The 24,916-nt window shown below is 30.2% G+C and overlaps 2 protein-coding genes and 1 long non-coding RNA gene across 3 annotated transcripts; 1 reads left to right on the forward strand and 2 right to left on the reverse strand.

Moving 5' to 3' along the window:
- Positions 1 to 10,761: 10,761 nt before the first annotated feature.
- LOC121230716 (uncharacterized) lies at positions 10,762 to 12,450 on the reverse strand. The gene is made up of 2 exons (XR_005928857.1): positions 11,235 to 12,450; positions 10,762 to 11,130 (listed from the first exon to the last, which is right to left on the reverse strand). It is a non-coding gene; the product is annotated as an uncharacterized lncRNA (long non-coding RNA).
- Positions 12,451 to 17,967: 5,517 nt separating this feature from the next.
- Positions 17,968 to 21,813, forward strand: LOC107962115 (oligopeptide transporter 3). Its single transcript, XM_041116005.1, has 6 exons — positions 17,968 to 18,625; positions 18,988 to 19,085; positions 19,570 to 20,139; positions 20,240 to 20,495; positions 20,581 to 20,763; positions 20,852 to 21,813. The coding sequence occupies exons 1-6, from the start codon at positions 18,125 to 18,127 to the stop codon at positions 21,467 to 21,469; spliced, it is 2,226 nt and encodes a 741-aa protein (XP_040971939.1). The 5' UTR covers positions 17,968 to 18,124; the 3' UTR covers positions 21,470 to 21,813.
- LOC107962116 (nudix hydrolase 2) lies at positions 21,646 to 24,846 on the reverse strand. The gene is made up of 9 exons (XM_016898363.2): positions 23,797 to 24,846; positions 23,520 to 23,715; positions 23,369 to 23,434; positions 23,141 to 23,278; positions 22,987 to 23,064; positions 22,844 to 22,894; positions 22,677 to 22,711; positions 22,465 to 22,573; positions 21,646 to 22,361 (listed from the first exon to the last, which is right to left on the reverse strand). The coding sequence occupies exons 2-9, from the start codon at positions 23,691 to 23,693 to the stop codon at positions 22,170 to 22,172; spliced, it is 843 nt and encodes a 280-aa protein (XP_016753852.1). The 5' UTR covers positions 23,694 to 23,715; positions 23,797 to 24,846; the 3' UTR covers positions 21,646 to 22,169.
- Positions 24,847 to 24,916: the final 70 nt, after the last annotated feature.

A 24,916-nucleotide genomic window follows, 5' to 3' on the forward strand; every position in this document is an offset into this window, starting at 1 on the left:
TTATGGAATAAACTTTGGGTTAATATTTCATATACTAATAATATATTTTTTTATTTCATAAGTAGTTTTAAAATTTTATTATGTATTTTTCTTTTTTAAATATTTATTTTTTTAGTATTTTACTATACCCTTATTCTTATAGGACATATGTCAACCCACAAGGGAGACTGACAGAGACTCTAAATTCCTTAAAATAAAAAATTTTCTATTTAAGTCCTTTATAATTTATACAATTTTAAATTAGTAATAGTAAAATTATCTTTTGGTCCCAAAAAATAATAAATATTCGATTTAATCCTTTAAAAATTATAAAGATGTAAAATATTAAAATAGCGAAATTGTATTTTTATTATCGTAAAAATATACATTTTAATTTCGCCCTAAAAAAAAAGTTTCTAGCTTCGCCACTGTGTCAACCCTTTGACTCTACTTGTGGAGTCTAAAAACTCCATTGGTAGTGTATTAGATACTATTCTGTAAATGTTTTACTTTATTTTGAGCTTGTGAAGCTTGTTAAACAAATTTTACATAATTTATGATTTTTTTTTTGGTGTCGTAAATTTTATTTAGAGTGAGATTTGAATTTATGTCACCAACATTTTTAAATATTTTATTTACCACTTTAAGTAAAGCTTTAATTTTTATGAATATTTTCTATTTGAGATTTATTTAGTCTTATTATTTTATATTTTTAAATATTTTATGGGGGATCCACATACATCAGTGTAAAACTAAAGTGATTTTACACATTTCTGTAAATTTTTATACGATTAATATTTTAACAATCGATCTGTCATGTTTCATGCTACATTCATATTAATCATTTATGTTAAGTTTGGTATAAATAAAAAATTTCTAACTATTTGCTTTATGTAAAAGAACCTTCAATTGTAAAATATATATTAATATAGACAATCGTTTAGATCGACATGATAAAGATATTGACTCGGCTCAAAATTTTACATGCATGACAAGTACAAATATCTTGCTAAATTCAATGGTTGGATTGTTAAAATATTGATTATAGAAAAAGTTACAAAAGAGTGTAAAACCATTTTAATTTTACACTGATGTAGATAGATCATTCCCTATTCTTATATATATATATATAATATTTTTAAAAATATAAATAAATTTAAAATAAAATAAATCAATACTGATACGTATCAATACTAATAAAAGAGAATACTTGACATGTACAATATTAACTACCTTGAACTAAATATGTTTAGATATGTGTAAGATTAATTTCGGTTCTTTTGATCATCAGTTTCAATTTTCAAATATGCTCTTAAAAGGGAAAGGAAACAAAAACCTACGAAATGCCTACTGAAAAAATTGGGTAAGTTAGATTAGATATGATAGATGAATGAGTAATTAAGCTATATCCTTAAATATTTGTTTTGTTATTTATATATAGAGCAATATATTTATTCAATTTGATCCTTATTATGATCTTTTATTGGAAATAAATTGGAAAATTTTTAAACTGATAAGACTAAAGGATTAAAAGGACCTTAATAAAAAAATTTTAAAAATTAATTAAACTCTTTTAAAATTTAAAAATTATTAAAAAATCATAAAATTTATAGAAAAGAATTATAAAAATTTTAAAATTTTATTAAAAATAACAATACTATCCCAGTAAAATTGAATTTTTAAAGAAAAAATTGGGATTAGATTTAGAAAATCTTATAAACAGTAGATCAAAAATTTTTATAATCCCAAATTTTAAATTTTTTTGAAATATTTTTTTATAATTTTATGATTTTTTTAATTTTTAAAATTTAAAAGAGCTTAATTGAATTTTTTAATAATTTTTAAAATTTGACTCTTTAGCCTTATTAGTTTCAAATTTTTTTAATTTACTTCAAATAACAGATCATAGTAGGGATCAAATTGAATAAATGTGTAGGGTTAAGTGCTAAATTTGTTATTATGCCTTATATATAAACACCAACACAAATATTTAATGATGCAATTTTAACTGTGTGGCTGTTTTGCCCACTTATCTAAACGGAGCCTAATTTACTCATTTTTTTCCAGTAAAGATACTAAAATGTAATTCAAAATTAAGATATGCGATTTTATGATAAAATAAAGTGGGGTCTTTTACTTGGTCGATTCTCTTTGTTTCACAGCGAGAAGGTTGAACTAATAGTCCTTAATGAGACTCATAGCTTATGATCTAATAAGTAATGTGTGTTGTGCCACTTTTGATGAGCCCCCCTATTCAAGTAGAGTAGTTAGAGGTCGCTTTTTAAGGATTGACTGGTAGAATTCGAGAGTATTTGTTATTTACAAGATGTAGCGCATGACCCTTTAATGCACTGCCTTGTAGAAATCAAAATGACTTTGTGTTACGGAAATATTACTTCATGTATTACTTTCGTTTCAAGAGTTCAACTCGTAAACCACTTTCGACTATGTACCACTTAGTGATCTAAATATAATTTCGAGTTTTTTTTAAATAAATGGGGGATTGTTGTATATAACTTATAATCATATATATTTATATTATATATATTATATAAAGTATTTTCAAATAAAATATATACTTCTATTTTTATTATTTATAATATATATAACAAACATATATAATGAAAAAAGAAAGAAAAAAAATGTAATATAAAATTGAAAAGATGTGTCTATGTGCAAATTTACATAACTTTTCATAAACTTTTCTAGAAGGAAAGATTATGTTTTTTTTTTTTTCAAATAGGTACATAGATATATTTTGACACTTTATGTATAGACAACAAAAAATGAGAATTAAAATACGGAATTGAATTTCAAGAGAACACTATTAAATTATTTTTTGTGCCTCTGGTTCTTCCATTCGAATAAACACATTGCATATTAAAAATATTATTTTTTGATCGTTCTGCATAAAAAAAAATTTCCTGAAAAAAAATTCTCTTTAAAAAGTATCGATTTCTGACCACTTTTACCTTTAACCAGCTGATGCTGCTGTTTGTTATCACCTTTGATAGAGCGGTGGAGAGTCACGGCCGCCTCCCACTTTCTATGGTCATAGGGAGCTGACAAGTGAGTTTGTTGAGCGCGGCCTGCACTCTGTCTGCACTCACTGTTTTACTTATACTCTTCATCTTTATTTATTTTAGGCTAATTATTTCGTTTATTCAAAGAAGCAGCTATTCGGCTTAAAAAGTGCACAAGCACTTAGGGTAGAAAAATCAAACCGGAATCATCTTTCTATCTAAAAAATACATACTTGTGGTATAAAAAAATAGTTGTATGAAATTGTGATTCTACATTACCTTTATCTCTTCCCTTTCTGATTTTTAGCTTTTTTTCTACTTGGAGTTGATTTTTTTTTTAGAAAGAAAAAGCTAAAAATCAAGAGAAAAAAATCTAATTTGTTATTCTCTTATTAAAAAGGGATAAGAATAACGTGAAATAACAGTTTTATGCAATCCCTTCTCCTCGGATATGTGTATGGTCCATGATCACCACCTGCAAAAAATGGTGTTTAATCTAGCTAGCTAGCTAGCTAGAGGGTACTTGCCTTTGCACGTACGTACGATTATGTAGTGTAAAAGATAGTATTAATCTAAGATTTATGTGTTCATATACGGCTAATGAATTATGTGATGTGACTTCTGTCATTAAAATTTTAAGCAATGTGTGAGAGTGTGGCTTACTGTGAATATAGTATATTAAGTTATTGGTTGTATGGATAGGAAATATAAGAAATACACTTGTTGTTTGATGGATTGGTTGGAGATGGGAGCAAATGGCACATGTAGTGCGGCGTTAGGAATAATATTCAAGCTCAGTTCCTTAGGAGGTGAAAGGGTCAACTCCAAAGGAAGAAGAGTAGGCAACATATGTGTAAAGGGGCAGGGGTCCCTCCACCACAGAAAACGATCGGTCTGCAGGCCTCCGTCTGTTGTTTTGTGGATTCACCTCCCCCCTTGCCAAAGTCTTCACTCAACCCTACCACCCATGATTTTCTACACAAAATACAAATTTATTCTATAATTAATAGTACTGCCACATAACATATTAAAACGTAATTGTTACATAATAATTATTTCATCACTTCGGAGATAATATTGTTGAAAAAAATAGTTATGAAAGAATATAAAATTATTTAAATTTTATGTTGATGTGCGTAGAAATTTCTTCATATATATTAATTAATTTTATGCTAGGGTTTTTCATCACACAATTCAAACTCTCCCGTGATTATAACACCACAATCATATCCGTCCACTGCAATTTAGAACTGAAGAGTGCAGCGAATATATACAGATCGCAATCCGCACGCAAAGAATGGATGAATGGATGGAGGAGGTTTAAAGGTTGTTGGTTTGGACTTTGGAGTTAACTCTTTTTGAACTTGGAATTTGGGTCATGGGTTTGGATTGCTAATGATATTGCTAGCACCAGTAGTCTTTATTCACGTGTATGTTAATTGAATCGATTATGCCAAGTGGCGGCTTCCATTTAGCTTGTCTTTTTCTTTAAAATACATGAGGAGGGCACGGGCGCAATGTCCGACGTGGGAGTTTAACGGCGTCGTAAGGTACACCAACCTTATGTTAATGACGGCGTTAGGTGTAAGGTCAGCATAAAGGAGCACATAAGGACATGCATCATCAGACGTGGAAGGTCTTGAACCTGAAAACCACATGTAAAGACAGCTTGGGTTTAGGCAGAAGTAAAAGAAAGTGTGTCAGATGCCGAAAAGAACGTGATTTCACACGCGTTGAAAAAGGGAAACCCCCACAGTTCAATGTCCAAACTCTCCCCCACTACTACCACAGTACCACTCCACTCCACTTCCATTAATTAATTTAAAGAAAAGAAAATATATTTTTACAAATTAATCCGCCTTACCGTCCTCCATTTCCACTTAATTTTCCTTTTAGAGTTGAAAACATGAGAATATTATTGCTATCCCTCCTCTCCTAATTCCAATTAGTTTTTGTTAGTTAATTACTAGTGGTGAGCATATATATATATATCATAATCATAATAATAATAAAACGAAAGACAACACCAAAAACAAAAGTGCTTATGTTTAAAATTCGTAAAAACGGTTGTGTAATAAGAGTAACTTGTGTTTGGTGGAGGTTGGAACTGGACAGAATAACAAAAGTTTGTCTAAAAAAAATGTCATGGTCTAAGGTTTTGATAATGCCTCCACGGAGCTGCAAATTTTGTTATAGCATGTTTTCAGCATATATTCCGGTTTTAGAATACGGCATTGTCCCATCATGCCCCATTCTTAAACTTAAGCTTAACATTAACATTATAATCAATGGTAAAATATTTGTTTAGATTCAATCATCGCGATAATGAAATATCATAAAATTAAAAATATATAATTAAAGATATTAAATTAAAATATATTTTTGATTACAATAAAAACTTAAAATTGGTTGAAATTATATTTATAATATTTATGTTAAATAATTATTAAAAATTACACTTGCATAAAAAAATTAACTTCAAAAGAATTATTAAAAATTGAGTAATATTTTTTTTTATATTTTTGGTTTACACAAATTATATTATTTTAAATAATATTTAAAAATATATTTATTTTTAATATAATAAAATTAATAATTAAAATTTTTAAAAAAAGTTGATGGGGGTAAAAGGGGGATTACGCCGTTTCATTGGAGGCTATTGCACCCAATGTCTCAATCAGAAATTTGTACTCTAGGAAGTGAGTTTCCTCCACTGAAGACATAGTAAAGGCATTCCCACAAGAGGCGTAATGAGATTGAAAAGTACTCTCTAACTGTATTGACGCTTCTGTGCATCTAAAGAAACCTTTTATGTACCACGACTTAGATGCTAATGCCACACAACATAAATAAAGAGAGAAATTTTTTATAGGATATCTAAGATTATTTATACATTTTCACAACCCTTAAATAAACAGATAAATTATTTCAATACACTCAAATTCATGTCATTTTACATTGATAACAATGTTAATACTAATCGACTAAAGACTCAATCAATAGAAATGAGAGTAATTTTATAAAGTTACTTTAGTTATTTAAATTTTTTCTTTAAAATCATTGTTTGCAATATTTCAATTTTTGTATAAATTAATTTTATAATCATAAAATAGATGTGTCAAAATCTAGTAATTTTTAATAATATAAAAGTAAATTGTACTAGCAGTTACTTAACTACTAGTAAGTATTTTTTGATCACTCAGCTATGAAAAATTATAAATTGATCATTTAATTATTAGTAAATTTCTTTTTGAGTTACACAACTATGAAAAATTACATAATGGTCACTTAACTATTCAATTTTATTTTTTCTGGTCACCGGCTAACTAATGGTGACAACTTTTAAAATTGGCATAAATAATGTTAATTTAGTCTCGATTCTAAAAAAAATTTAACCTTCAACATTTACAAATTGGGTAATTTGGTCTTTTTTTGAAGTTTTTTTTATAACATTGAGGATTAATTTTAAAAGAATAAGAAAAGATAGAAATTATTATTTTGGATTTTTGGGTGTTTTTATTTTTTTATATTTTTAATAAAATTTAGCTGCTAATTATTTTTAGCTTTTTAGGTGAAATAATCACAAAGAAAAGCAAAGATGCAAAACAGACCAAATTACACAATGTGTAAATATTGAGGGTTGATTTTTTAGAATCGAGACTAAATTGATGTAATGTATAAATGATGAGGGTTAGAGTTAGTATTATATATGTCAATTTAAAAGCTACCACCATTAGTCAGCTAGTAATCAAAAAAGACAAATTGAATAGTTGAGTAACTATTTTATAACTTTTTATAATTAAGTGATAAAAAATTTATTAATAATTGAGTAATCATAATATATTCAAATTATTAAATGTATTTGATATCAAAGTAAATAATATGACTCAATTAATGAAAAATATATTATAATTTTGTGAAATATCATTAAACCTAATCAAAATTACAAAAAGCAATAATCTTAAGTAAAGCTTTTTGGTTTTTTTTTATATATATATTTACATAGGATTAGTATTATGTTCACGGACAAGATTTGATTTATGAGACGTATCTATTTTTATTTATTTTCAATTTTTAAAATATTTTTCAAAACACATTAAGGTTTTAAATTTCTCTGCACCAAATAAATTTTTTTTTTACATAACTTTTTGTACTACTAAAATTCGTCAATTTTTTAAAGTTAATTTTCTAGAACATGTATATTATACGTAATTATATATCTAATTATTTTATTATTTAATAGAATAACTTTATTTTATGTGATTAATTTAAGTAATAGTCCTTACCATATTTCATGTCCATTTCAATAGAATAATATTATTTCTATTCCTCCTATTCTAATTCGTATTAGTTTTTGTTAGATAATTACATGTAGTCAGAATATTCATATAATAATTACATAATAAACAATTAAACACTTTTAATAAATAAACCAAAACAACGACATAAACAAAAACAAAGTGTGCTTATGTGTAAGATTCGTACAGACAGTTAAGAAGGAAGAGTAACTTGTGTCTTCACTGTCTGGTGGAGGCTGAAACTGCACAGTACAACAGAAGTTGCTGATTGTCTAATAATAATAAGAATAATGTTAATAGTAATGTGATTGGTTAGTTGGATCTTAAGGTTTCGGTGATGCTCAGGGAGATGTAAATTATGTTAGAATATTTTCAAAATATATATTGTGTCAATAATTACAAATAAAAGTTTATAAGTTACTTGTTTATTAACAAATAATTATAATTATTTAATCTATTGAATAATTATGTTTATTGCTAAAGATATGACTATCTATTTGAGTATTTATATCCCTATAAAGAAATATAAGACCTCTTATAAATAGGAGTGAAGCTTCATTTGCATGACAACTTAGAATATGTAGAAACAAATTTCTTTCTGATCTCCCACCATATTTTATATTCTTAGATTGTTCTATAAAGGATTACTGCATAAATTCTTTATAGAAATTGATACCATTGCTATGCTTCGCTCAATGCTCAGTGAACTATATTTGTTAGTGCAAAACATAGACAGTCATTAGGCTTCATTAGATTCTCAAGGTTCATTTGCTAGTAATTTTTTTGTACACCATAATATAGGTGGGGGCAAATATAACATTAAAGAAAATGGCATTGATACATACTTTGAAGTCTTCGTTAATTTTTTAATAAGTTATTTTTATCCCCACTCACCAACAATTTTAAGGTTCTATTTTCGCAATTTATGAGAAATTAAAGAAGGCTTGTCTGTTCACCACACATTCATATGCCACTACAAGCATGGTACTATGAAGATGGATATCGACAATTGTGGTTGCATGAATATTAATGATCTTGTCAAATTTTGGTTTAGAAAAATCTTTCTTGCAAGAAAATGTATGTCAATTTTTTTGTTTTACTTTAATTGCATAATTAGATTTCAATTGTTATGTATTTATTGAATTGTATTATGCAAAAGATGTGACGTATCTCATGCATCAATTACTTGACAAAAAGAAACTCAAATGCTAGTTCATTGTATGCATGACTTTTTGAGATGCATGATTATGATTTGTATAAAATTATATCTTATATAATATATGTCGTGCAAGAAAGAAGATGGAATGAAAATGCACATTTGGGAAATGGTTTATTAATGAATCGAAAAGTTACTTTCATTTTGAATAGTGATGACATTGTTCAAAAATTAGTTGAACGTGCTTTTATTCAATAGAAGCATTATGACCATTCGGGTGAGCATTCCCAAATCGTAAAGTTGAGTCATTAGGTCCAACGAATACTTTTAAAAAGTTGGATGAATGGTTTCTTGAAACCAAAAAGTGATATCTTTTTAATGAATCACTTAGGCACTTATCAATGCTTTATAAATAGAAAATAAGTTAGGAGAATTGAAATATAACTCGTCCCATCTAATTTGTGAGTGAAACTCTTATTATTTCTTCTTCTTGATATATATTTAACTTGAGATATGAAATTATTTGTTTATTCAAATCATGTTATTAGTAACTAGCATTGGAATGATATTGATGACACATTATTTTCATTGACAAAAATGAAAGTTTATAAATGATCATATAATATAAATAATTTTGACTGTTATTTTTGTTAAATAACCTTAAGCTAAATGTGTTTTATATATGATTGTACATTTTTTTATTCTATATTATAAAGTTTAGACTAGAAGTGGTTTTGACTGGAAATGTAATAAGTCATGCATATGATTAAATTTTCTAGTCAAGGTAGAATAGTAGAAAACATTAGTTGATATCACAAAATCATTATTTAGGTATGTAATCTTTTAGTGGAAATGTGAACGTGATAATCATGTATTTGAAAATGAGATCATGTTGTGCATGTTTATAATGATGCACTTGGTATTTATATATTGCTTGGATATAATCTATAATGTTATGGTTCTATAAATTTTTTAGATGTATTAAAATTTTAAATGTACTTTGGAAACCATGAATCAAAGATCTCGTGAGTATGAAAATAGCAATATGAATGTTATTTGATCAATTTAGGTGATGAACATTGTTTTGATCATAGTCAAAAAATAATTGATAATGTCTATGGTGAAGGGTGAATAAATGTGTAGTTTTATAGTCACTTGATTGGGCAATTGATGGTCCTCTAATATGATTATATATGCTACACCCTTGTATATATATGGTGTATCAAGAAAATAATAATACAAAAAAATGTTTTAAAGTCACGAAAAGAAACTATGACAAATACCAAATATGTTTTCTAGTTTCACAAAGTGATTCAAGGCCTCTTTACAACAACTTACTCGGTGAAAAAGGCATGATGTATGGTTTCAAATATTTGGTGTTTGTGAAATTAATTTCTCGGATATCAAGAAATAAATAAAGTAACCAAATATGAATTTGTCATGATAAGAAAAAATAAAGTGATCACTGTAATTTGACAATAGTAGAAATAATATCATTGATATCATTCTTTTATGAAATGATGGATAATTGAACATGGTGAGGATGATGTTGCTATTGTGAATTTTCAAGACACTAAATATAAAATTTCACCATGTGGTATAGATAATTAACATAGTTATGTTGAAAATTTAGAAATTTAGGAATGATATACATTCCTATAATATTTGAGTCACCCATAATGGAAACTTAACTCAATGCTTGGTATAACATCAAGTATTGAGTTCAATGAGACAAAGTACATCATCAGTATGTGGCCACTAACACTATAAAATAATATATAATATCATCCCAAGGTAAAAAGTGTTAGGTACCCGTAATAATAAGGGGAAGGATGAGTATTATACTCTTAATAGATTCATAACATAAATATGTTAGAGTGTTAATATTAGGAGAACACTTTTGATAGGATCTACATATGTAAGTGGAAGTGTGGTCACTTTTAATAGCTCAAGGGTTTGGCTCTAACATCACTCATGAAAAGAGGTTACAGACACATGGCCATAATAATGTCATTGGATATTGTGCATTAACTGGTGTTGAAATCATTGTGTGAGATGTGTTCGATTAATCAAATGGAATAGTTGGTTCAAAGCATAGTCTACCGTGCAATTTCTATTAACTTAAACATGTTTTCACTAAGTGAAGGTTCAATCGTAAAACACATTCATTTATGCAATTGATTTCCTAGATTATCAAAAATATAGAATATTTTGAAAATGTGGGGATTGTTGAAACATTTTCAAAACATATATAGTTTTCCAATAGTTGCAAATGAAAAGTTATAAATAACCAAAAATTATGTTACTTGGTTATTAACAAATAGTCATAATTATTCAATAGATGTATATTAAATAATTATGTTTATTGCTTAAGATATGACTATCCATTTGGGTAGTTATGCCCCTATGAAGAAACATGAGGCCTTCTACATAGAAGTGAAGTTTCATTTGCATGACAACCCAAAAAACATAATCTTTGCTATGCTCCGCTCAATGCTCAGTGGATTGTTTCCATCAGTGCAAAATGTAGACAATCATTCAGCTTCATTATATCCTTGGGGTTCATTTTCCAGGAACTCTTTTGCACACCATAATATAGGTAGGGGCGAATAGAACCTTAAAAAAGTGCCATTGGTACACGCTGTAATAGGCCAAATCTGCCCGGGCCCAACAACTAAAAACCAAAATTAAAAAACAAATAAATAAAACCAAATAGTCCAGTCCAAGTCCATTTACACATCAAAAAGGCCCAAATTAACCCAACTACAACCCAAGTACCAGCCCAGAAATACAAGCCTCCAGCAGCCTCCAGCGCTTCCGTACACCGTACGCTGTAAACCCTCACGCCAAGTGCCAGCACACGCCCGTACCCCCTACCTGCAAACAAACGAGGACAACACAGCAGAGAGAAAAAACAAGAAATTTGTATTTTCTTTTTTCATTTTTCCTTTGTTTTTGGCTATAAAAAAGCCATGTATTTTTTCAACTACGAACGGATATTACACAAAAAGAGAGCAATCAAATACAGAAGGAATCAAGGTGTTTTTTTGGTTCCATTTACTTCTTTTGCAGAACCATTTCGAATACAGCACATATATATATAGATATTCAAAGAAAGCAGAAAAGGGGTTACCTTTTGAGATCGGGGGAAAGAACCTACCTTCGGTTTCGGTCATCGGAGACCCTTTCTCTGGCATGGATTCGGACCGAGGGGTACATCTTGTTTCCTTTGTTCCCGAGTCTTGAACCGTGATGGGGAAGAGGTGCATTTGGAACTGATGAATCTCTGGAGTCGGCCAAGCAGAGAAGTGTGGAAGAGCTTTCATTTTTTTTAGATCTAAGGTTCAAATGAGGGTAAAAAAAAATTTTAGGCATTTATGGTAACCAGGAAACGACGACGTTTCGTTCAGTTCCATAATGCCTCAAAACGGCACCGTTTGGTGTGCGACCCGATGACCCGATCCGGATTCTTCTTAGATCCGCGCGTCTATTGGAGAGGGGATAATTGCAGGTGTAGTCCTTTCACATTTCTGTTGCGTTTTAATGTAGTTTGTTTTTTGCCTTTAATTTCTCCCCTTAATTTAAATATTGTTTCAAATTAGCCCACGATTAAACACTGCGTTTTGCGACTTGAAATATTTACATTTTTAATCCTCATATGTTTGCGCGCATTGCGCTTCAGTCCTTTTTTATTTCAATGTTTTGTTTTATTTATTAAGTATCTCTTTTATCTTAATCTTATTTTAATTGAGCCTTTTTAATCTTCATAATTCATTATTTTTTTAAAATTCACTTGACATTCATTTTTTAATTGTTTGTATATTTTGAATTACTTTGATAATTATATTTTGTTTTTTTATATAAAAATTATTATTTTAAAGTTCCCTTTTTTGCCATATCATTTTAAGCTTTCTGTATAATCATTAGCTTAAAGTATCCTTACATTAATATATATATGTATATACATAATCTATGTAAAAGTTAGTTGTATTTTTGTGAATATTATTAATCTCATGTTATTCTATATATAAGTAAATTCTTTTTAAATCTATTTATATGTATATATATATTATTTAAAAAAAAAACTTATCATGTAAATAATTCGTTCTTTAAGAATATATTTTATTTAAAGCCTTACATATTTAATTATATTTTGTTATTGTATGTGCAATGTCAACTTTAAAAAGATGTATTAATTTTCAATATATTTTATATGTTGTTTGATTCAAACTTCTTCTTTCATAATATATATATTTTAATAGTCACTTATATATTTGAAGTTTTTTATATACATATAAATTATTTTAAATTATAGCATGTGTTGTTTGTTCATCAAGTCATCATTTTAAAAATTATTTTGTATCATATGGGCTCTTAGTTTTATTTCGTTTGGTACACTATGTGTTGATTATTTTATACTATGCCATATACATTATTGTTACATATAATTGCTTTTAAAATTTACATATATATATATATATAGATATATGTGTTTTTTTAATCTATTATGTATATAATTTATTTCTTAAGATTATATTTTTAGTATATACGTATTTTCTTACTATCTTGTCAAGTTTTAAATATTACTTAAATTTTCCTTTATTGAACGTATTTTAATAAGTGTCTTTTTAATATTTCATAATTCAAAAAATATTCATTCTATAATACATATGTTATTGATTGCATGTATATCTTTAGTTACTAATTTGTCAATCCATCAATGTATATATTGTGTTCATCATTATTTCAAATCTGTTTCATACCATAGTCCTTTTTTAAATTATTATTATTTTGTTTTGGATATTTTATATTGATTGTAATATATTAGGCTATGTATATTATAGTGGCATATTATTTTTGTTTTTATTATTATATCGATTACTCTCCATGCATGATCAAAATTGAGTTATATTTCCAAGTTAGTTATACCTAGTTGTTTAAGTGCTTGATAGTTGATTAAATAAATTGTATTATCTTCATTCTTCCATTGTCATATTTTTATGTGTATATATATTATCCCATATCATTGTTTTCCACTTGGTTTACGAAATGCGGTTTTATAAAATCTAAATTTTTATGATTAGTTTCTTCTTATTTCGAGTCGAATTAATGCGCTTTAAGCTAGTTTTATAATCATTCATGTTTTCTAAAAATCTTTTAAAACGAAGGCAATGTTCGATATTTGGCAATTTGCGGAATCGTGCCCTAACGTGTTGGGTTGCAATTCCTCGTTTGCTCAAAATAATCGAATGTCCATTTAGAATTTCATTAATGTTTTCTAAAAACTCTTTAAAACGAAGGTAATACTCGATGTTTGGCAATTCGGGAACCGTGCCCTATCGTGCAGGGTTGTGATTTTTCGTTCGTTCAAAACAATCGAATATTTTTTTGGAATTTCACCCATTTCTTTAAAGATTCTATAAAACGAAGGTAATGTTCGATGTTTGGCAATTCAGGAATCGTGCCCTATCGTGCTGGGTTGCGATTTCCCGTTCGTTCAAAACAATCGAATATTTCTTTGGAATTTCACCCATGTCTTTAAAGATTTTATAAAACGAAGGTAATATTCGATGTTTGGCAATTCGGGGAATCGTGCCCTATCATGCTGGGTTGCGATTTCTTTTGGTTCAAAATAATCGAATATCCCCTTTAGAATTTCACTCATGTTTTTTAAAATTCAAAAAATAGGGCAATGTCCGATGTTTAGAAACTCGAGGAATCGTGCCCTACTGTGCTGGGTTTCGATTTTTTCGTTGGACTAAATAATTGGGCATCTTTTTGCAGTTTTCAACATATAAATTTTTGGAAGTCAAAATTTATCATGTTTTCGAAGGTATAAAGGATCATGTCCTGTCGTGTTGGATGTGATGCTATATTCTTCTGAAACAAGAGGATTTTGATGACCAATTCGGGTTAATCAAATGTTATAAAAAGGAACCACATTTCAAAAATATTTTTAAATTTTAGACATAAGGACAGTATCTAATCGATTTGGTACCAATTTTGGGCATAATGAGGATGCTAATCCTTCCTCATATGTAACCGACTCCCGAACCCGTTTTCTTAAATCTCGAAGACCAAAATCGTTGTTTTAGTAAGCCAAAATGTTTTATTAAAATGATCAAACTCATTAGGTGACCCAATCACACCTAAACAAAAAGATTGGTGGCGACTCCATTTTCGTTTTTCAAAAAAGTCGATTCCCCATTTTTCACGAGATTTAAAATTTTGAAAAAGATGGTTTCGACACACGCATTGAAGCTTTTGTTAATTTCTCATAAGTTTATTCTTATCCCCACGCACCAACAAATTATGGTGTCTTCAATTGTTGAAAAGTGTTTTTGAAAAGTATTATATAAAAAAGAGTACTTTTTTTTGATTGAAATCAAGGCCTGAGTTAAAAAGTAGTAAACAAAATTTTCATCGTATAATTCGATTTTTGAATTCCACATTTTAATATAAAAAGTTATTTAACTCCACAACTAATCTATAATTTCATCATTTTTATAATTTTTTTAAGTTAGCATCTTAAATGTCAAAGTATTTTTCTCCAAATTTAAATGTCATAGAACAAAAACAGCATAAAAAATATATATGTTGGAAAAAAAACATTATAAAATAATACATTTAGGACGTGGGTAAAAATAAATATGTAATAAAATTATTAAAAATTTATATAAAAAATAAATGTGAGATTATTATTTTTGTAAATGTGGGTTTAATTGAAATGGCAAAATTGAGATAATCTAATTTGTAGGTTTAAATGTTATGATTTTTTCCTTATGCATGTAATTTTTCAAAATTTATCAAAATGTAAAAGACATAATTACGCTTAAAATATTATTTGTCATTTTATAAAGTGAAGGGATATTTAATGTTTTATTAATTGAGTTGAGACTCTATTGATGTGTAACATCAACTCGGTCAACTTAGATGAACACTACCATACTTAAAAGGTAGCTTTATAAATTTTATCCCTGAACCCTAAGCTAAACTCATTTTGTGAAATCTTAGTAAATCCAATCAAAATTTAAAAAAAATATATAATTATGACTTTTTATATCTATACTATTATTTAAATCCCTAATTGAGTTGGTGTTACAGGTCATCCAAATATCAACTCGGTTAGAGAAATTGCTAAAATATCCTTTCGTATTTAAATAAGTTATATTCTTTGATGGTATTTTAGTTTTTTTTAATTTAAAAATAATAAAATATCGATATGGTGGAATTTGAACCCACACTAATTACATTAAGAAAACCTTAAAGTTATCACTCAACAAAATTTAATATTTTTATATATTATAATTTTATTATACCCACATTATTACCTAAATACGAAATTTATTTCAAGAATATACTTTCATCCACATTATGTGTGTGGAATTATGGAATTATAGTATGAATTTATAGTTGTGAATGTAGATAATTCAAATTGAGTAATAAAGGTGTTCACTTTTAAGATGTTTTCTACCATTTAATTTTGTAATTAATTACATGAAAATATTCATAAAGCTTTTCTTTTGGGGTGAAATAGTGAAAGATGAAAGACGAAAGTGGAGAATAGAAAAATTAAATTTTAAATGTGTTAATTTATTAGTAAAAAAAAATTAAGAGTAAAGGAAATAAAAAATATTTAAATTAATTTATATTTTAACACATAAAAATAAATTATTCAAAATTTGAATAAATTATATTAAAAATTCTATTATATAAGTATATTTTTAAAAATAACATAGAATAAATAATGAAATGCAAGGTTACGCTTATGCAATATATACAAAATTAACATAAAAAAAATTAGTTTAAATGGTGAGTAAAAGAAAATTTTTAAATACATCATATTAATAATATTAAATTTATGATTTTATTGTCAATTTAACCAATGACGTTATTAATATATATACAAACAATTTAGGAGAAATTTTTGTAGTAACATTGAAATGTATAAAAATATTAAAATAAAACATTGATTGAAGCGGTGAAGAAAATATTTTATAAATATTGGTAGCATGAGTTCAAATGTCAACATTTGAAATTTATTATTATTATTTTAATAAAATGCAAAAGCGCCAGCATAATAATACAATTTATTTGAAATATGTAAAGATAATTTAATAAATTCTTTAATTGAATTGACTCATGACATTAACTTAATTGTATATTAAAATAATGATATAAATATTTAGTAGAATAATCTTTACTCTATTTTTAACTCTCCATCAAGTAATTGATTGAAGTATTTTTTTTTTCTTTCAAAATTTCGATTTTCCTACCCACCAAACAAATGAAAAGAGTTTTCTTTTTATACTCATCTCATGAGAGCATGAAAATGAGACAAAAACAACCAAATCAACATTGTAAACACAAATAAATGCAATAGAAATGAAAATTTAAAATTTTAAAGTCTTACTTTGATCAGTATTAATATTGTTATCAGTATAAGAAAAGGTGGGTTTAAATGCACTAAAACACAATATTTTTCTATTTTAAGAGTTTGAGAGGAGTTATTGATAGTTTTAGATATTATCTTTAAAAAAATGAATATCTTTAAATTAAAATTTTATATATATTTTTACTTTTGAGTTATATTTTGTTAAGTTTTTTCTTGTAGTTGTGGTATGGCAATGGCAAAGAAAAGTCTCCTCCTTTTTTTTTTCTTTTTCTTTTTTTTGATCTCTTTCCATTTTTGTTCCACCGAACCACTTTTGCCAAACAAAATTATAATTCATTTTCATTTCCTTTTCTTTTATTTTCCAACTTCAATCTTTCATACCAACCAACTTATAAAAATATAAAACAACATTTTCATTTTTTCAATTTTTTATTTTATAATTTATTCTCGATATTAGTACATCCTCCTTCACCATCTTTTGATACACGTTATCATTACTAAGATTTCTCTCTTATAGTCAGGACCGAGAAAAAAAAAAAAACTCAATAACCAAAAATTTACTTGAACCAAAGTGTTTAAATAGTTTATAGAATGTAAGTTTAAAAATTGCCATTACTAGGAGCAAAATTGAATTCTATTTTTTATTGAATATAAAATTTTAATTTTTATGATATAAAAATAAATATTTTATATTAAAGTCAAAATAATTTAAAAGCTGTTCAAAAATTATTTTTTTGGCAATATTTATAAAAAAATTTAGAAATCTTATTAAATAATATTCAAAACCATACAATAAAATTCAATTTATCAAAATAAGTCTAAAAATCTATATATTTGAACCAATAAGTATTGAGTGTATTGGTAAGTTTATCGGTGAGACACATTGCATTCCAAAAAAAATAAAAATAGTTGGAACATTAAAAATAAAATTATTAGGAGGAAAATTAAAAAAATAGATATTTTTTTAAAATATTTTAGTTATCCTGATAAGAGTAGAAAATAAAAATAGTTGAAAGATAAAAAAGGTTGATTTGACTGAGAAATGAAGAAGGGGGTTATTTGTGTCAAAGCAGATATGATCTGATTTTTAGTTCCCGTGTCCCCACAAAACATCTTGCGTTTATTATACAATTATAACAACGCTGTTTACCATCACTTTTTCTCAACATATAAGGCCAAAGATTTTAGAGTTGGGACTTACTTCAACTTCACTTCCCTTCTTAAACCACACAGATAAGACTATACTCAATCATTTACTACACTCTCTGTCTCAATGGCCACCAAGACCCATACGGATCCAGAGAAACCAAATGCCGAGGGCACCGCCGAGAACGAAGACACGAGTCCGGTGGAGGAGGTTGCCTTGGTGGTGCCGGAAACCGACGACCCTACTCTCCCTGTCCTGACCTTTCGTGCCTGGTTCCTCGGTTTGGTATCATGTGTGCTCTTAATCTTTCTCAACACTTTCTTCACTTACCGTACGCAGCCGCTCACCATCTCCGCAATCCTCATGCAAATCTCGGTCTTGCCCATTGGCAAGTTCATGGCCAGGACTCTACCAACCACCCAGTACAGCCTTCTCGGGTGGCACTTCAGCTTGAATCCTGGGCCGTTCAACATCAAGGAGCATGTCATCATCACCATCTTCGCCAATTGCGGGGTGTCTTTTGGTGGGGGTGATGCTTATTCCATTGGTGCCATAACTGTCATGAAGGCTTACTATAAACAGAGCTTGAATTTCCTCTGCGGCGTCCTTATTGTCTTGACTACCCAGGTTTTTCATTTAACACTTTCTTTCTGCTCCCACTTTTTTATTTATTTATTTTATTGTTAAAGCTTGTCCCTTTATTTTAATTGAACCTCGGGTCTTCTCACTTTCTTTTCTAGTTATTTAAAATTAATTTTGTTAACTGAATCTTTGACTGTTTGACAGTGATAAAAGGTTATCTGAAATATGCATCGAAAGCTGAAATTAGTATTAATACCACTCTTGAAAGTTGGTGCCATTTATAACTTTTTGTGTGGGGGAGTTAAATTGCAGAGATTTTGAGTTTCTGTTTGAAGCTTTTTCAACCACTAAAAGCTTAGTGTATGTGGTTCATCTAACAATAACACCGTTGATGGCGTTCTATGCAGATTTTGGGGTATGGATGGGCTGGCATGCTTCGGAGGTACCTGGTTGATCCAGCAGAAATGTGGTGGCCTTCAAACTTGGCTCAGGTTTCTTTATTTAGGTTAGTCTTTCTCCATCACCTTTTTTTTTTGCCTTTCATGATCATCATTTGTGCTTGGTCCATAGGAATTTTCTTGGAAGGGACAAAGAAAAAAAAGTTGTAAGTTTTAGATTCTTAAAGACTTTTCGTCCACAGGGTCCCACGATAACAGACACAACCTCTCTCCTTTTTCACATTAGAAACCTCAATTGTTTCAATTTACTTGACTTAAACTTGGAGACTTAATTACTTAAAATTTTGGCTAGACCTTGATTGAGCAATGAAAGATAATGATGAGATATATGTGTGGGAATGGTATAATAATACCAAGTATTGCCAACTGGATGCTACAGGATTTGTTTGTATTGTGATTTAAGATTTTGCATTTGATTATATTCTGAAGATGATGGATACGTGATGCCTTAGCCTAGTTTTATTTTTATTTGATGTCCATCCATATAAATTCGATTATCACAAACAGTTTTGTGTATTCTTTGATTCTCAGAGCACTCCATGAAAAGGACTCTAAAAAGAAAGGATTGACTCGAATGCAATTTTTTCTAGCTGTAATGGTGGCAAGCTTTGCATATTATGCTCTGCCGGGCTATTTATTCCCAATCTTGACATTCTTCTCATGGGTTTGTTGGGCGTGGCCACATAGCATCACAGCACAGCAAATTGGGTCTGGATACCATGGACTTGGCATTGGTGCATTCACCCTTGACTGGGCTGGGATCTCAGCTTACCATGGCAGTCCACTGGTTACCCCTTGGTCCTCCATTGTCAACGTGGGGATAGGCTTTGTCATGTTCGTCTACATCATTATCCCTCTTTGTTATTGGAAGTTTAACACCTTCGATGCTCGAAAATTCCCAATATTCTCTAATCAGCTCTTTACTCACAGTGGCCATAAATATGATACAACTAAGATCTTGACACCGCAGTACGATCTGAATATTTCTGCATATAACAGTTATAGCAAACTCTACCTTAGCCCACTTTTTGCCTTATCTATTGGATCAGGATTCGCTAGGTTCACAGCAACCCTCACTCATGTGGCATTGTTTAATGGCAGGTATACTTTATGTTACTGTTTTAAGACACATTTTTTTTTTTGAGTAATGTCCGTCACATCAAAAAGTCAAATAAACATATTTTGGGTTTCTTATGTGCAGTGATATTCTGAAGCAGAGCAGATCAGCAATGAAGAATGTGAAGTTGGACATCCATGCAAAGCTGATGAAAAAATACAAACAAGTTCCTGAATGGTGGTTTTACATTTTATTAATCGGAAGTATCGTTCTGTCACTTATGATGTCCTTTGTATATAAGAAGGAGGTACAGCTGCCATGGTGGGGTATGCTCTTTGCCTTTGCTTTGGCCTGGATTGTCACCCTTCCTATTGGAGTCATTCAGGCAACTACGAACCAGGTAAAGTACGCTGTGACTTACCTGCATGCCGTGGTGACTTGATTACCTGGTTTCTAACAACATTTCTACTTGTGGAACTTTGCAGCAACCTGGATATGACATTATAGCCCAGTTCATAATTGGTTATATCTTGCCCGGAAAGCCCATTGCAAACCTGCTTTTCAAGATATACGGGCGGATCAGCACCATCCATGCTCTTTCTTTCTTGTCTGATCTCAAACTTGGGCACTACATGAAAATCCCACCACGTTGCATGTACACAGCTCAGGTACTTTCTGCCTGTGTGCTTTTAATTATAAAGATCTTAGATAACTTTTGAAACATTAATTAAGAATAGTTGTTTTTATGTATCCCAGCTTGTGGGAACTGTAGTTGCAGGTATTGTCAACCTTGGAGTTGCATGGTGGATGTTAGATGACATTGACAACATCTGTGATGTTGAAGGAAATCATCCTGATAGCCCATGGACTTGCCCTAAATACAGGGTCACCTTCGACGCATCTGTTATCTGGGGCTTAATAGGACCAAGGAGACTTTTCGGACCAGGAGGGATGTATCGTAACTTAGTGTGGTTGTTCCTCATTGGAGCGTTCTTGCCTGTTCCTGTTTGGGTTTTGAGCAAAATTTTCCCAGAAAAGAAATGGATCCCCTTGATTAACATACCGGTCATATCTTATGGTTTTGCCGGAATGCCACCCGCAACTCCCACCAACATTGCAAGTTGGCTCATCACTGGAACCATCTTCAACTATTTTGTGTTCAAGTACCACAAGCGGTGGTGGCAGAAATATAATTATGTTCTATCTGCAGCATTAGATGCTGGAACTGCATTCATGGGTGTTCTACTGTTCTTTGCTTTGCAAAATGAAGGCCATAACCTGAAATGGTGGGGCACTGAAGTCGATCACTGTCCTCTCGCAACCTGTCCGACAGCCCCAGGTATCTCAGTTGAAGGATGTCCAGTTTTTAAATAGACCAAATCTACCACACACAACAAATGATGGAAGAGTTGGAAGTCAAAGAAGAAATGGTTTAATTTTGAGACAAGACAATTAAGTCATAGGCGTACCTACGTTGCAGAATCTTATGACAATAATATAATCTATATCTTGTAAAGTAATGCACATGCTTCTTACGGATCATCCTCTTGGTCTCATCATTTGAAGAGGAGGTAATTAATGTTTTTCTTTGTGCCAATATATAGCTGAAATTTGCTTTTTGTTTTGTTTTGTTTTGTTTTGTTTTTTTTTTTTCTGATATGGCTGTTGCTTTGCTTGCTAGCCAGCTTGATGTATAATAAGAAGCTAGCATTAAATCCTGCTACCTCCCAATCTAGAGTTTTGCATAATTGTGCTTTCATTTGCATTTAAAATGTCAGTACTTGTAATGTAGTTGTCAAATAACAGTAGATTATTACAGCAAATTTGCTTCAACACAAAAGAATCTTTATTCAATGATGGCTGACAGGTTGAGAATCAAAGAATTTATTTTATGAATTCTACAAGCGGCAATTACTGCTTATTGAGGTCATGTCTTGAAGTACATATAGCTCTAGTTGTCAAATAACAGTAGATTATTACAGCAAATTTGCTTCAACACAAAAGAATCTTTATTCAATGATGGCTGACAGGTTGAGAATCAAAGAATTTATTTTATGAATTCTACAAGCGGCAATTACTGCTTATTGAGGTCATGAATATTGAAGTACATATAGCTCTTTTCGTTGGAGAATGCCGATGAGGTTAGCACAGGAGAGAAGCCAGAATAGTTGCCATCTTTCTTTGCTAAGCATATGTCAACACTGCATTTTAAGAGCTCATATTTCTGGACAAATGGCTGTGCTGCATATTCTTCAATTGGCATCCACTGCATAAAAGTATAGAGACCCCCCACACTCTTAGTTTAAGAGGGAAAAAAAAGATTATAAGTTTTAACTTCATTCACTGTTCTGACTTTGACTAAGAGTTACCTTAGCTGCCTCTATCTCAGATTCCTGCTTCTGGATTTCAAAAGAAAGTGGTTCCAACAGGCACAGGAAGAATATATCTGACTTTTCAAAGAATACCTTGTGGCTTTGTCTGTAAATGTTGAAAATGAAATCAATGAGAGAAAGATAAGAATATATATATATGTAGCCTGTTGATGTTACTTTGTGGTGCAGAAAGTGCACAGATTTCATACCTGAATGCTAGTACTTGAACAAATTTTGTATCAATCTGAATCAGCAAAACACCCAAGATATAATTGGTTAAAATCATTTATAAAAAGGTCCCATATTGACAAGGTTCGATAACTTGTGTTACATGTGTTGTGTATATAAAACTGAATAATTGCTACTTAACACTTACTGCTGTCTCTTCTTTGACTTCTCTAACTGCAGCTGCACAAAGATCTTCTCCCTAGAGATGAAATTGAAATTATATATAGCTCATGAAGTGTAAATGCATGTCATGGTATTGTATCAAGAATCCCTTGACAGTGACATACTTACCTCATTCACAACACCTGTAGGGAACTTCCACACACCTGTCCCTCGTAATCGTCCAATGTTCTCTTGGACCACTAGAACCTAAGATCAAGACACCCGAATCAAGATTTGTAAAAGGATACAAGGTATGCCAGCTAAGATGGAACTTGGAAAGTACCTCTCTGTTTTTGTTCATCACAAATGCGCCGATCCCCACGCGGTGCGAAGCGTTTGCCGGAAGAGTGTGTGCGCCTTGAGGCAGCCAATGAACAAGCATCATATAATTAGGCTCAGCATGGTGATACCAAAATCCTTCCTGAGAAGCAATACATAATTACATATAGTATTAACACGAGGCATTTTCAGTCATACATGTGATTCAATTTGTAAATGACAATAAATCCACCTTGACAGCAGCTTCAACAAGATTGACGTGCTGAATAGGCAATTTGATCCACACACCTCTTTTACCCTGCAAAACATGTTACATGACATGATCCAACAGAAACAAAAGAGAACAGTGTTGTAAATAGTGTAATAAAGGTTAAGAAGAAAACCTGCTGTCGCCACTGTGCCATTGAAGCACTAAGAACAGAAGCAAAGAGGGCAGAGTCCATAGGTTGAGTCACTTCAACAATTACTCCCCCATACCTATCGTTGATTGCATCAAGAAGTCCTTGTTCTTCATTTTCATTGACATTCATAGGAGTTGAAGTCTCTGATGCTGACATGGCTACTCCTGAATCTGGTTGCCTGAAAAAAACTCAAACATAAACAAATTTAATATGTAGATGTAGATTTAGTAATTAATTAACATCAGGCTCAGGGTCATACCTATGGAAGTCGATGGATGGGGTAGAGCTTTAAGAGCAAGAGAACAAACTGGGGTACTGTTGTTTAGGGAAAACGAAAATCCAACAGATTGAAAATAACAATGATTAATGTTGCAGGGCAGGGTTTGAGATGAGAAGCTTTATTATATATAATGGTGGTGGCAAGCTGCATTTGTTTAGTAAAAGTAGTATAACCTAACCAAATACGTAAAATATTATTTCTGTTTGTCAGGGTTGGACGTGTTCAACACAGACCCAACGTAGACTTCAATTTCGACTTTCAATGTGCCATGCACATTAAACATGCATGTAGAGGCAAGCATTTGAATTAGTCAGCAAAGCAAAATTACCAGGGCCGAATTCTGAATAGGCGAGGGGACGATAATGCATGCAACATGCCGCCGTGTCCGTCGGTCGATTATTAATTTTAATCTACTTCAGAGATACATACGGCAGTAAATAAACAGTTGCTCTTAATAATAGTATTAAATATTTTCTGTTAAAAAGCTACTATATCACAATATTCGATTATAAGAGTCCTAAATCTTCTAGAGTACTCTCCTAAGAAAATGATTAACCTTATGATAATTGGTCTCCAAAATTATATTAGACATAATTATACCTTAATATTATTCATTGTGGATTATGATTATCTTTTTCCCTACGGCAACACCTGTAAAAGTTCCATCAGTGATCACTATTCAAAATACACACCTGAAGATGGTCGTTCTTCACTCATTGGACTTTGACAAAAAATTATGCTTTGAATTGTATATATTTCATAGCCTATTACTTTTAACCAAACCTAAAAACAAGTAAGAGAATTTCCATGTTGATCCATTTCTCCAGTCAAACCCTCAAGCACTTTTTAGCTTTTCCTTCTAAGAAACACAAAACATAACATCCTAATTTACAGGAATTTGGTAGTAAATTTTACTAGTATACGTCAAGAAAAGATCATGGAGCTGCTCATCTGCTGCCCGGAAGCTTTCCTCAACAAGTGAATAAATTTGACGGCGAAGAAGAGGGGCTGCCAAACCCATTGCAAAAGTGAGACCCTCTTTCTCTTTGTTTAAGCAGAAGAAACACATGCACATACACAGCAACAATATGCAAGGACT

This window comes from Gossypium hirsutum, chromosome A06 (assembly GCF_007990345.1).
Source record: "Gossypium hirsutum isolate 1008001.06 chromosome A06, Gossypium_hirsutum_v2.1, whole genome shotgun sequence".
NCBI classification, from domain to species: domain Eukaryota; kingdom Viridiplantae; phylum Streptophyta; class Magnoliopsida; order Malvales; family Malvaceae; genus Gossypium; species Gossypium hirsutum.

Excerpts from the sequence above, each read along its gene's own strand:
- LOC107962115 (XM_041116005.1), top strand. The coding sequence starts at position 18,125 with ATGGCCACCAAGACCCATACGGATCCAGAGAAACCAAATGCCGAGGGC. Across the intron at positions 18,626-18,987 it reads TTATTGTCTTGACTACCCAG|ATTTTGGGGTATGGATGGGC; the intron begins GTTTTTCATTTA and ends CGTTCTATGCAG. Across the intron at positions 20,764-20,851 it reads GTTGCATGTACACAGCTCAG|CTTGTGGGAACTGTAGTTGC; the intron begins GTACTTTCTGCC and ends TATGTATCCCAG.
- LOC107962116 (XM_016898363.2), bottom strand. The coding sequence starts at position 23,693 with ATGTCAGCATCAGAGACTTCAACTCCTATGAATGTCAATGAAAATGAA. Across the intron at positions 22,712-22,843 it reads AAGTCAAAGAAGAGACAGCA|ATTGATACAAAATTTGTTCA; the intron begins GTAAGTGTTAAG and ends TTGCTGATTCAG. Across the intron at positions 22,362-22,464 it reads CTGAGATAGAGGCAGCTAAG|TGGATGCCAATTGAAGAATA; the intron begins GTAACTCTTAGT and ends ACTTTTATGCAG.